We start from the raw sequence: 13,900 nt of genomic DNA on the forward strand, positions 1-13,900 counted from the left end.
GAAATAGACTGGACTTCACCAGATGAACAGTACAGTGTAGGAGATCAAGTATTAGTTGACAAGCTATGCGTCAAATGAGCTGCTGAAATGTGCTTGGAAAATGACAGCTCAAAGTTGGGTGTACAGTATTTACTGCTTTTTGTCTATGAGCAAAATAGAAAAAACATCAACCTCAATTAAGTGAACATAGTTTGAGTTTGGGAACATAGCTTAAGGCACTAGGCTAAAAACTGAATTCTAGTCTCCATTAGGCTCAGAGGCAACTGGATGACTCTGGGTCATTCATTCTCTCTCTCTTTCTGCCATAATTTTAAAAAATCTTGCCAATAAAACTTCAGAGGCTAGTCCAAATAGTTGCCAGGGATCAATACTGACTGAAAGGCACAAAAAGGTGTTTTGAATTTTTCCTTGTTTTTTCCCCTTGTTTGGGGACTATAAATTTGTTATTTTGTTAACTGGATGGTCTCATTCTCCTTTTCTCAGAACCAGTTCTCTCAACTTTATGTAAACTCCATCACTGTTTAAAGCAAATTAATAAAGTTTTTGTTGTTCAACACATATTAGTTCAGTTTCTACTGTTTAAAATTGGCTGTCTTATAGTTAATAGCCCATACTGTTATTTTATGATTAATAAATTTAAATAATGATAATTGAAAATGAAATAATTTATTCTCATATATTCCCAGAGCCCTTTTTTAAAAAGTTGTATAACTGTATTTCTTTGCTCTTTAGATTAACTTTTAAGTTATTTAAATTTTTTAATAATCAATGAGTATATTTTCTTGCCCATGTATTTTTAAAGTTTTAGTGATTTTGCAGTTTCGGCTTAATAGTGTTTGTAGTAAGTGAATTGGCTTTTACCTTTCAGATATTTACTAATAGTTAATTTTCATTGTATATAGAATAGCTTAACTTATTCAATTATTTTGTGCTTCATTGAAATTGTACTCAATTCAATGACCGCAATAAAGATTTAAAAACTCACGGCATATACAACCATTACATGGATTCTGGAAGAATGCAGCGATTGTATACAAAAGTGCTCGTTATAGACAAGCGAAGCACTTGAAAAATGCTGTGGGACCAGATCTCAGACTGCATCACAGACTTTATTGATATTGCCACTTATCTTCTTTCATATGCATTATGTGAATTTGCATAATACATTCAAGAGGTTGTGGGAATAAAAGAATCTTTTCTAGAAAAGAGGCTTGCACAAGGAAATAAGACATGATAACTTTGATGTAGTTGTATTTGATGTATTTATGATAACTGCATCATAAATAATTTAAACAGAAGAACATGATTTTTTAAAACAATTTCAATATTCAGAAATAAAGAAAGGATACATAAAAGAGAAAACAGAAAAAAGGAGAAAAGAAAGCACAAAGAGAAAAAGGACAAAAATATAAGATAGATAAGCAGATATTTTTAAATACCTTGACCACACAGAGCAATACTGATTGGAGGGAGAAAGTAAATCCCAAATCACGTGACTCAATGCATGTAGGCTTTCAGAATTCACTGAGGAGTCAAGAAAGTCAAGATGTGCTTTATCACAAGCACAACCATGTGATAAAAAACATGCTCCCTTTTAATATGCGTTGCAGGATTTGATCATACTGTTGTACTGCCATCTTGACTTTCTTTCTTCACCCTTCCCTATGTAGGGTTTATTTACAAAACAGAAAAATTGCATTTCCAGACTGGGACACAGTGAAATATACTAAGTTCTAATAGTCTAGACACAGAGGTAAACAGGAATAGTAGTATTTGTTAAAGCTTATGAGGAAACTAAGTTTATAGCCTAATAGTTTAAATAATAATTTAAATAATTGTATAATTGTATGGTTCTTGCCTCTCATTATATACATACATACACATATACATATATGCATGTATATAATTGAATCAGTAGACTGGCTCCCTCTAAAAATGTCTTTGCTTAGAGAGTTGCAAATATCATGAGGAATTCTGAAGCATGTAGTTTCAGTTCTTGTCTGTCATACAGAAAATCTCACCATACTGTTATCTATGGAGATACTCAATCATCCAGCTCTTGATTGTCCCAAAGGTACTTTTCAAAAGGCAACTGAACTTTCTTGAGGTTTTCCCCCTTGAAAATGTTTTCCTTTCATCCAAGGAGCTTCTTCAGTTCTGACTGAATGTTGGGAATAGAAAGAATAGCTTGAGATCTCAAAATATTCCTGTCCTAAAAGCAAGCAATGTTATAGAATATGTTTTTTAAAATAGCAGTTGATCCTAACTATATTAAAAAAAAACAGATCCGAACTATATGCTTATTATGAATAGCAGTTTCAAAGTTAAGTCTGGTTTATACATGTTAAACCATAACAGAGATCCAGCATGGTATAAAGTTAAAATGTTCATCTAGGATGGGGAAGTTCAACTACCCTTCTATTCTCAACTGAAGAAGCCTACTAGGTCAGGGGTTGCCAATCTTTCGGACCTTAGCGACCACCAAACTCATAATTTTAAATCCAGGGGGCCACTAATATAAATGGTGGCTTGCTGATGTTGGTGGAGAGAGATCTAACCTCTCTCTCTCCCTCCCCCCCCCCTCACACACACACAGAGGTGGGGTGGGATTCAAATTTCTTAACCAGTTCTGTGGGCATGGTCTAATTTGTGGGTGTGGCTTGGCAGTTGTGTGACTGGCTGGGCATGTCTTGTATGTAAATATTATATTTATATAAATATTGATTTTTTTATAAAAAAAGAGAGCAACTTTTTTACCTAAAATCAGGCAAAGCAGGCAGGCAGATTGAGTTGCTCACAGAATCACAGATTCATTCAGACATCTGTGAGATTGGCTACCTAAGCCTGTCACGTAAAATTTGCTTTCAAGCAAACCCATAAAATTTGCTAGCAAGAAAACTCACAAAATTAACTCACAACATACCATGTATGTAAATATTGAATTTTTTTTTTTATTAAAAAAGAGCAACTTTTACCCAAAATCAGGCAAAGCAGGCAGGCAGATTGAGTTGCTCACAGAATCAGATTCACTTAGAGATGCGTGTTTCTGCCATCGGCTAGCTGAGTCTGCACTGCTTCAGTCTTAAGGAAGATTCAGCTGTTTAAAAACAGAGCCAAAGATCTAAAGATTAGCTAGAAGTCAAGAAATCTAACGATTTCCTGCTTTCTAGCTAATCTCTTGCCTGGTAAGGAGTGAGTGGGTGGGGAGAGAGGGCCCTTGTGTTCCTGTGCAGCCTGGATTAATTGCTCTAGGGGTGACATTTCTCTGCGGACCACCAAAATTTTCTCCTGGAACACCAGTGGGCCGCAGCTCACTTGTTGGTGACCGCTTCACTAGGTGACTATGGGATAGTCAATCTCAGCTCACTTTTCTTGCAGGGGCTTTCACTGTAGGGAAGAAAAGGGAGGAGGTTCTGTGTATGCCATCTTGAACAAATGGCAGGCTATAAACCCGTGATCGCGAACCTATGCCACGCATACCGGAAGTGGCATGCAGAGTCATTTCCCCAGCATGCGAGAGCTCGCCTGGAAGAGCCGCACTGCACATGTGCACGTACGGCCGCTCAACAGCTGATTGTCGGGTATATGGTGCGCATGTGCGGGGGGATCGGGGGTGCACGGGACACACACACACACATGTGCAGAGATATGCAACGTACGCTGGGGGTCACAGGTGTATGCACAGATGGCACACTGAGAGATCATGCATGCATGCACAAATGGATGGCTCATGGGAGTGATTGCATGCATGCGCAGACGCACGCATGTGCAGAGGCATGTGGCGTGATCACACATGCATGCGGAGGTGCATGGCGTGCAGGAGGAATCGCAGGTGCATGACGCATGTGCAGACGAGCAGCACTGCGAGGGGATCACACGCGCAGGCGCAGGGCATGTGGGGGGGCCCAGCATGCATTGCCTTCTGGATGCTGGCACACAAGCGCATGAGCGTGCACGCAATTATCGGCACAAGAGCTGAAAAAGGTTTGCCACCATTGATGTAAACAAACAAATAAAATGATTAAGATTGTATGAACTCAATCTTTAAATCTGCCCTGTGTATTTCAAATCTATGCAATGAAAATTTTGTTTATTACATTGAATTTGTACAAACTTCAGAAAATTGAAAATTGACTAAACCACAACTTGTAAACCTATCAAGTAATCACAAAGCCTTATTAGCTAAGCTTATTCAGTTAGGCAGGGAGATAATGGAGTCCAGCAAATGAGAAGCTGTGACCATGATCATTTCTTATGGACTGTTGCATTCCAATTAAATCTTTTTGCTCTCACATACAGCCCTATTTCCCTTCTTAAGACCAACCTATAATTAGTACTGTACTATTGACATAAAAATGAGCTATTAGGAAAAGAACTGCCTGAATTACTAGAAGTATATTCTAGCATTATGTACAATGATAATCCAAGACAGCATATGGTTACCTCAACATCAAATACAGTTATAAAGCATCAAGTTTTTCCAGGCTTATTGGTGACACTGACAACATTTGTACAGCTCTTAATTTAAGCTGCTTGCTCCTATGGTCACAAATGGAGAAATCCATGTGGTGCTTCTGAAAATCAAAAAATATCAATGGAACTGGGATGACAATAAAGATTTAACCATCTGCACCTGCTTGTTTATATATCTTGTTTATATATTAAGAGTATTTAAAGCTGGTTACATATTTTTTAGAATAGTGCTGTAAACTTAGTTACTGTATATATAATGCAGATGGTACTTGAAGAATCCCATATGGAACTCCTTGATAAAAAGAACAACAAACTGAATTATCATTACTAACACAAATCGTTTTCTACTATTTTAGTTCTGCATAGTTTTCACACAACTAACATCTTGTTTTTCTGTTTTTTCTTCTTATGTCTTCTGCAGGTGCTGAGGAAAGAGGCTTTGATTTGATCTGCAAAAGCTGTGTATCAGTACTGACACCTTGGTGCCCAGAACAGTACTTTTTTCAAAAAAAGCATTTGGGGCACAGAAGACTGAAATTGAATTATTTGCAGCACCTTAGCTTTACCAGAACCTGTTCTTTTTTAAAAATAAAAAATTATTATAATTTTGATACAGAATAAAAACTAACATGAACTAATATTAGGAATGAACAAAGAATGAAAGAAGGAAGAAAAAAGCAAAGATACAAGTGCAGAAATTAAAGAAAAGGAAAAAAAAAGTGAGTCCATTTTTCTTTTACAGTTGAATCTTTCCACTTTTGGGCATATAATAGTTCTGCTGCAGTCATATATAAAAACAAAATTCTGTATTTTTTCCAGTTGCTTATCTATCAGTCCCAAAAGAAAAAAATATTATTTCAATTGTGTTATGTATCTTTAAAATATTCTATATTGTATCAAAATTTCCTGGTTTTTTATATATTTACCAAGCATTATAAATGTCCCTTCTTATTGATTGTATTTCTTGCATTACTTTGAAAAACATTTATACAAAAAGTTATAACTTCAGATGACATGTATCAACATTTTATAAAAATTCTCTTTAAAACTATGATATAGTGTAAAATTCAATCCATTCAATCACATATTCTGCCACTGACTGTATATAACATAAGTTTTTAGCCTATTTTGCCATACTTTCATTTGTTAATCTTTTATCTACTTTTAAATTTTTCTAATAATTATACATACAAAATGCATAGACATGAATATCCTTACCCCATCAGTGTTTGTCTTGTTCCTATTCAACAGTTTCCTTTATAAAATTATAATGTATCAGAGCAAGTCAACCATTTCTGTTTAGTAATCATTTTCTTCTATAAAATGCTTTCTGTGCTGACAGCCACAAAGGCATTTTGGGGCACAGCCTAAGTATTCCATATGCTTAGTGTGGCACATCTAACAATTTTTTTAAAAAAATCTACATTAACTTTTGCTTTATCATACTGTAGATATCTATGCCATCCAATTCTCAAATCATAGCCTTCTAACTCCAAAAGCCTCCTGTTTCTTAACAACTTTTATTCTTTCCATCCAGACCAAACAGCTGCAAAATATAATTTCAAATCAGGTAAGCTCAATTCTCCTTTCTTTTGCATCTTGTGACACCTTATATTCAACTCGAAGATTTTCCCCCTGCTATGCAAATTTAGATATGTCTTTCTGGGATTGTTCAAATGGCATATTCTGTATGTCAAAACTAGCATTGTCTGAAATTAACATTATAGGCAAGAAAAATTAATCCTAATCACATAAATTCTCCCCAAAGATTACAATTTTCTCCCACCAACCCCAGTACTTCTCTGTGATGGCCTTCTCAAAATCTCTGGTTAAGTGCTATACTGCAGGCCACTTCTGCTGACTATCAGCTGCCTGCAATTTGGCAGTTCGAAACTCACCAGGCTCAAGGTTGACTCAGCCTTCCATCCTTCTGAGGTGGGTGAAATGAGGACCCAGATTGTTGGGGACAATATGTAAAACGGCTTAGAGAGGGCTGTAAAGCACTATAAAGAGGTATATAAGTCTAAGTGCTATTGGCATTGCTATATCCTGCATTAGGTAGATTTGACTGCTCCTTCAACAAATAGATTGGGCTTAATTCAAACTTTTAACCCTTACCACCTTTGCTCCAGGTTTACATAAATCAAACTGAAGTTCGCAAGTCTTAAAGTTGCCAAGTTTGGAGACCTCTGACATAAATGCATGTTGAAAATCTTTTCTGTGTACTATCCTCTTTTTTGAAAATAAATTTTATTAATTTTCTATTAATTACAATTCTTACTGCATAATAAACATGTTATCTGGGTATTTAATTTGCTTAACAATATAGATTCCTTTCTTACTCTTCACCCCTTTTTTCTGGAGAATAAGTTCCATGTTTGATAATATTCTATCTTCTTTCTGCTTGATTTTCAATGTAAGTCTATTTATTTCTGCACGATCTAGTATCTTAATTATCTCTTCATCTTGCAGTGTTTCTTCATCTTTCCAATATTGTGTGAAGATAATCGTCGGTGCTGTTAAAACAAGTACTATACCCTTAACTGGCAATTAACATAGGAATTCTTTGCTTATATATACTGTACATCATATTATGGGTATAATGTCTCAACTATTACTTTTGGCATCCCCTTTTGAAGATTGTCACAGCAGTTTTCACTACATTCTTTTACGTCCAGCTCACCTCAACTTTTCCAGCAATTCAACAGTGGAAATTCAATCTGAACTTCTGAAAAGGCAGAATTAAGACTATGCCATTTGGTCTAATTCTGCCTGTTCCTGGTCGCCATTGCAAAACTCTGCTTTAAGTAACTTTTTAATCAAAGCAGACAGAGTCGGGTGCGAGTCTCACAGTCTGGATGCAAAATGTTATCAAAGATCTTTCCCTGCAATGTAATGAGGTAGCCGCCAGGCAAAAGCGTAGAAACTAAAGCGGGGTGAGGGAGGGACTGGTTTTCGCTGGGACCCTTGTTGGACACGAATCTCCCCGTTTCCACCGGCTTGGAAAACATACAGGTCAAACTCCACGTGGGTTTCCCGCGTCGTTCGCGCCCGGAAAATCTCCTCCGTCGGAATTCTACAGCGTGAAGAGAAGGAGGAGGAGCAGCCCGAAAGGGCGGGAGGTGTGGATTTGCGTTCGTGCTCGGCGGGAGGGAGGCTCAGCAATGAATGAAGGCGCGAGCCTCTCCGCAGAGCCGCGCGGCTGAAGCGCCCCTAGCGTTTTCTCCGCACTGCCCGCGACCGGCTGCTTTTTGCGACTCCGCGTCCTTCGCGGGCAGCTCAGCGCCAGCCGTGGTCCCCAGTCGGCTCAGGAAGGAGGGGAACGGGGAGGAGCAGCCGCCGCCGCCGCCGCCGCCGCCGCCGCCGGATGCGGGGAGGGAAGAGCTCCGGCTCTCCTGCGCAGCGCGGCCGGCTACTCACCTGAGCGCGCAGTGGCGGCAGCGGGAGGAGGAGTCGCCGCCGCCGCCGCCGCCGCCGCCGTGATCCCGGCCCAGGGGGCGGCGGCGAGGGCAGCCGACCCAGAAGCCATGGCAGGGACTCCGGGAGTCTAAGAGGGGGCTGCCTTCGCCTCGCTAAAGAGCTCCAGCGGAGAAGCCGCCCCGCAGAGGCCTGCCAGCCCGGAGCGGGAAAGGCGGGCGGGGAGCGTGGCCAGGCCGGTAGGCGGTCGTGGGGCCGGCCCTTCCCAGTCTTGGCCCGGGCCGGCTTTGCAGGGCGGCGCAACCGCACGCGCAAGATGTCCACCCGCACGCCGCTGCCCACCGTCAACGAGCGGGACACGGAGAACGTGAGTGCAGCCGGGGGTTGAGTTTGCGGCCGGGGCTTCCTTCGCGCGGCCAGTCGAGGGGCTCCGAGGGCGAAGCCCCGGCTTTGCTTTCGTGAGGAAACCGAGAGAGGACCGAGGTGTTCTTCGGGGTGACGCCCGGCGCCTCTTTCGTCTCAGGCGAAGGGTCAACACCCCCACTTTCCCCCTCCCCTCCGGGAGGCCTTCTCTGGATCCCCTTCCGCCCCCGACCTCGTACTGCAGCCACGCCTCGGTGGGATGCTTCCCTCCCCTCCCTTCGCCACACCCGGGGCCGGCTTCTTTTCCCCGGGCGACTTTCTGTCCTTCCTTCGTGCTGCGAGACTCCGGTTCCCCCTCCTCCCCCCGCAGTGCAGCCGCTGGGAAATATTTCTGGTGTGTCTAGTTCTGCTGTTGGCCTGCCAGTCTCGATTTACGTGGAAGCTTTCCAGATTATTTGGATAGTCGGTCGTCCATGGGCAAGCAGAAAGGTGGGGAAGGAACGGGCAATCTGGGCAGAAGGTAACCTTGCAGGTAAACTTTCTGCTCGGATCTCTCGATGCCTCTGCTAGTACTGATTACCCACTGGAATGGGCATCCATTTTTTTCCCTTGGGATCCTCTTGGGATCCAGTAGTTATTCTGTGTCTGCCAGCCCGGATCTTCTAGGCCAAGCAGAGATACCTATATTGTGACCTCCAAAAGTAGGGCTGCTCTGTCAATCCATCATCCATAGCAAGGAGTAAGATTCCTCCCACACACACACAATTTTTCTGGGTCTTAGTTTTGTTTTTGTCTTGTGCAGCATTCCTATATAGGTTCATCTAAACAATTACTGTTGGATGCTGCCCTCACATAACAGCCTCAGAAATAAAAAGGAATGGTTAGTTTTCACTGGATGGTTGTTATAGGAACAGTACAATAGGGGAAAACAAGAATGAAAAAGTCTTAATACATGCGAGTATTTTTAAATGGTGGTGTATAAACACAGACACACTCAAGGATGCAAGATGTTAGACTTGGGGTAGCAGAAATATGACTGGAATGCCCATTTCACATTGTTAATAGTGGCTTGACTTAAGGAAGATAAGTTGAATATCTAGGTTGTATAAAATCTGGCATTATATACTGTTTCTGGTAATATGTCAGAATTTATTACAAGTGAGAGGGAAAGGACATTTGAGATGCAATAATGCAGTAAAAGTTGAATCGACCCATAGTTTTACTGTGTTCATATGAAATATGCCATCACTGTTGATGGTGCTTATTTTTCTAAGCAAACATAAGCTCTGTTCATTCTTTTCTGGAATCACTGACAGTATGTTAGGCACCATTTATCAGTTCTGATTTGAATAGTTGCAGTTAGTGGGAAAGTGTGTGGCAGCAATGATGGGAAGGAAAGGAAATGCTGACTGTAAAATTAGCTTTGCTTTCACTGGCTCAGTGTAATTAAAGAATTCAAGACTCAGAATGATGTATGAAGTAATTGTACGAACACCTACCATATCTTATTGCCGATACCTCAATAATTCTGATCTCGTTTGGCTTAGCTAATACTTTCACGTGTAAAGTAAAAACAATAGTTTTTAATGCAGTGTAAGGATCCTGTCCCATTTCCATTATAGGTAAAAGAAGTTATGGCAGGAAAGATGCGTAGATGTTTTTTGTGCATAGAAGTATACATTTATCGTCACTCAGCATAACTAAAAAAAATATTGTTGAAAGGAGTCAATACTTTATATCTGTTCATAATATTCCTCCCAAAAAGTACATAAAATAGCAAAAACTGGCCTTAAATTAACTTTTACACGAAGCAAGAACTATTGTTGCTTACCAACTTGGCTAAAACTATTAAGAGTCTTTCTAATTAATGGTAAGTTTCTTACTTTTGAAAATGTGATGCTTCTGTGCATTGAAACTTGAGGGCATGGTTGCAATGAGAAACAGGTGATAGACTTTAGAAATAAATAAGGTCTCTGAAGTTCCTTCACTGTAGATTGAATAGAGTTAGTGGGTAATTGGATTTGGGTAAGTGCAGGACAAACAAGTCATGAATGTGGTTCTCAGGGTAAAATTGATTAGGGAAAAACATGAATTAGCAACTCTAGAATATTTGAAAAGATTATTTAATTTCTCTAACAAGCTTCAACCAAGGGTATCTGTTTTAGCAACCCTAGCATTTATTGTACACTGTGTATTAGAATTTTTATTTAATTTCCTTATTTGTGGCTAAATTGTTCTAATAAATTAAAATCTGAAGTAAGTATGGTTGCTATTGTTTCTTTTCCCATATATAATTTTCCTAGAGTGAGTCAGCAATTGATAAAATAATTGAAATACTGTAGATAAACAGTTCCTTTTAAAATATTTTTTATTTTAATTTGTAGTCCTTTCTCCGGTTGAATATTCTTATACTCAAGTTTTTACGATTATTATTACACTAAATATTATCCAGAAAGGTATTGATATTTTTAAATAGGATTTCAAAGAATTGATTTCTCTTTGTCTGCACTCACTGCAACCTCTGCAAAGAAAAATGAAGGATAATAGTTTCTCTAGACACAATGCTCTTGGCTATCAGAAACACTTCCAGAGGCAAAATCTATTTAACTTCAAAAGGAATGTGATTTGTAGATAAAGTGCCAACATTCTAGATTTTCAGCCAACCCGTGATTTGAAAGATAGGGGAGAAAATATGTTTTACATTGATTGCTTGTATTTGACATTTTGCATGCTGGATTTTAAAGTTTTGAGTTGATTGTTTTGTTTCTTTTATTCCATGTGTGGATGACAGTCCTTTACTGTTTGGTTGTTCCTCTTATAATAGTTAAAATGAGCTCATTAAATAAAACAATATTTAGTGTTCATATGAATGTTCTTTGGATTCTGGTAGTCTACTCCAAATATTTTATTTCAACATTTATTTTAACAGTAATGCATAGAAATTCTAGGGAGAAAGCTAGAACTTCTGTGTAAGATTTCAATAATAAAAAGATGGCAGGTTTTGTTTTTTTACCTGGGATTACAAAAAGATAGAGGTTGAGAAGGTACAGGAGAGTAATGTGTAGATATAATACAGTACTACTATCACTGTCATATTCCCAAACTGGATAGAGCTAGGATCCATTTTGGGAGACAGTTTAAGGAATTTTAAGGGCTATCGGAGGTGCTTTAAGCAAGGCTTATTGCCCCCTTAAGCCCAAATCAGATTGTCTGAAATATAAAAAAGGCCTTAGATTTTTTGCATGATCATCCAGTTGGCTTCTGGAGACCACAAAAAGAATACTTGATGGGCTGTGCTTTTTATGTGCCTGGCATGGGATATGAGAATGCTTACATTTGACATTTACTCATATTAAATGGAACTTTCATTTGTATTAAATGAACTTGTTAGTTTCACTTTTAAATGTTCAACAACTCTTTGTTGACTTCTGTAGATTGGGCCCATTTTCATATGAGTAGCTTGTATTGTTGCTGTAGGAAATCAAATTTGATTAACTGATTATATAGCCACTTTTTAACTTATATTACATTCTAATTTTAGAATAATAAGGTTTTCTCAGCTTGTAACCCATCTCACTTCCTATGTATGGATGAGAATGTAGATAGAATTCAGACTGTTTTGATAATTTAAAAATTAGTTCCACTGTATCTACTTTTCTGGAAATGGATTTTGTTTTCTGGACTTGGAAGCACCAGAGAAGTTTGCAGGAGGCTCTAGAGATCTAGCCGTTAAGTAAAGTCCATTACCAGAAGTAAAGTCCAAGGTTGATTTCCAAGTTTGTTTCAGATAAAGACTGCCTGAAGTCAGACTCAACTCCTGTTGACTATCTTATTTCCCCTGTAGTTTGCTTGGGAATAGTACAAAAGTCATTCACTGTTGTCTGGTTCAAATGTTTTAAATAGTGAATATCATTTTTGTTAGCTCTTCATAGCCTAAATTTGATGAGTCTTGCTTTCCTTTAAGAAAAATGAGGTAACTCAGTTACTGTGCACAACAATCACCCTATTATAGTTTGGAAATAAGGAATGCGCCATCTGCTATAAAGCACCAGAAATGAAGGTGCCAAACAAGAGTTTTTTTAGAAACTCTAACAGATATAGGATATAGGACCAAGGAATGTTAATGCTTGTCTCACAGTTGATTCGCTTGTCAGATAATATACTATTTCCGGGGGTTTTCTAAACTAATGTACAGATGAAATTACTTTCAAATTAGTAGTCTCATGTTATCAATTATCAACAGGTACATTGAGGGAAAAGATTGATTGAAAATCTAACATTAAAGTGTATGCATGGAAAGATTGCCCGAGAAATCCAGTTAAGAAAAGCAATGACGCAGTCCTAACCATATTGTATTGCAACATCTGACACTACTGGATTCATTGGAGCAGTCTGAGATGATGATGATGATGATGACAATGACCACATAATTATAGTAATTTCTCCACTGAACAATATATGGTTCTGCAGCGTATGCAGGAATCTATTGCATTCCAAGTAGCTCAAGTGATCAGGTGATCTGCAGTATCAAAAATATTTTTTTAATGTACACATACTTTTTAAGGAGAATGTATTTTCCTTTTGATGAAAGCTTCTATATAAAGTTTCATGTGAATTTTTAAAAATATTTTCCCCAAATATGGGTTATAAAAGATTTCTAAAAATCACATCATTTTTTTTAACTTTCAGAACCAGGAGATTGCTTTCCAAGTTGGACATTTAATTACCTATAATAGATATTATGTTAACCATCTCACACATTAAAATACCACAATTTTTCCTCTGTAATTGCCACAACTACCATTGTGTGTCAGGCACAGTTACATGACATTACGCTTTACCAACTGCCTAGTGATGGAGTTGCCTGTCCCAATTACTGTAGTTAAGTGAGGATTACCTGTATACTATTCATAAGTCAGTTCCACTAAGTTTAATGAAACTTCTACCAAGGTCTGTATTCTCAACTTAAATGACTTTTAAAAACATGAAAGAAACAAAAAGTTGGTGAGCTATTAAAATCATGTATACCTCTGACTAGTAGGTATGGATTGTGAATTTACACATTAATTTACAGCAAATCAGTATTCAGTTGTTACTTTTCATATAATAAATAAAGGTATTTCTTATGTCTCTTATTTAATATGGGACACTGAATTAATTTCTCAATAAGAGATGTGTGGATTGTGTGAACCAGTCTCTCTATCACCTAGATGTACAGCTGGAGAAAAAGTGTGATAGGACAACTTCAGAGTCATTGAGAGTTGGGTGGCGTATAGATTTAATAAATTATGGCTGGTTACATAGCCCGATATTTAGACTGGATTTGGCAGTTATCAAGTCCTTCCCAAGGACTCCACCACCACTCTCTTAACATTGTTTGACTCCCCCATTCCCGTTTACAGCCATAATTTATTATACTTGTAGGCAACATTCAAGGCTAGCTCTAATTATGAAGTAGAGGGATTGCCTTAGTGAGTAGTTCAATTTTTGTTTTATTATAAATAAAAAATATTTCATAAATTTGGGAGAGGTGGCTTATGAGCAAACTGTACGTTTTTCGTTGTTTGCTTCATTACATGTAAACCTCAAGCTCTTGAACAGTGGTGGTATTCTACTGGTTCCGGCAGTTTGGGCGAACCAGTAATAA

At 38.5% G+C, this 13,900-nt stretch overlaps 1 protein-coding gene across 7 annotated transcripts in view; it reads left to right on the forward strand.

The window, feature by feature from the left end:
• Nucleotides 1–7,901: 7,901 nt before the first annotated feature.
• MARK1 (microtubule affinity regulating kinase 1) overlaps nt 7,902–13,900 on the forward strand; it is a 58,740-nt gene continuing 52,741 nt past the window's right edge. For 5 of the 7 annotated variants that reach the window (XM_087933735.1, XM_087933719.1, XM_087933743.1 and 2 more), the window contains exon 1: nt 8,089–8,257. In XM_087933735.1, the coding sequence (XP_087789861.1) occupies nt 8,207–8,257 (51 nt within the window). In that variant the 5' untranslated portion in view covers nt 8,089–8,206. Of the gene's footprint in view, nt 8,258–13,900 lie in introns of all 7 variants that reach the window. The other 2 variants (XM_026695732.2, XM_026695733.2) reach the window with 1 other exon arrangement.

The sequence above is a fragment of the Pseudonaja textilis genome, chromosome 1, assembly GCF_049901715.1.
Source record: "Pseudonaja textilis isolate UNSWEBS1 chromosome 1, rPseTex1.2, whole genome shotgun sequence".
Taxonomy (NCBI): Eukaryota; Metazoa; Chordata; class Lepidosauria; order Squamata; family Elapidae; genus Pseudonaja; species Pseudonaja textilis.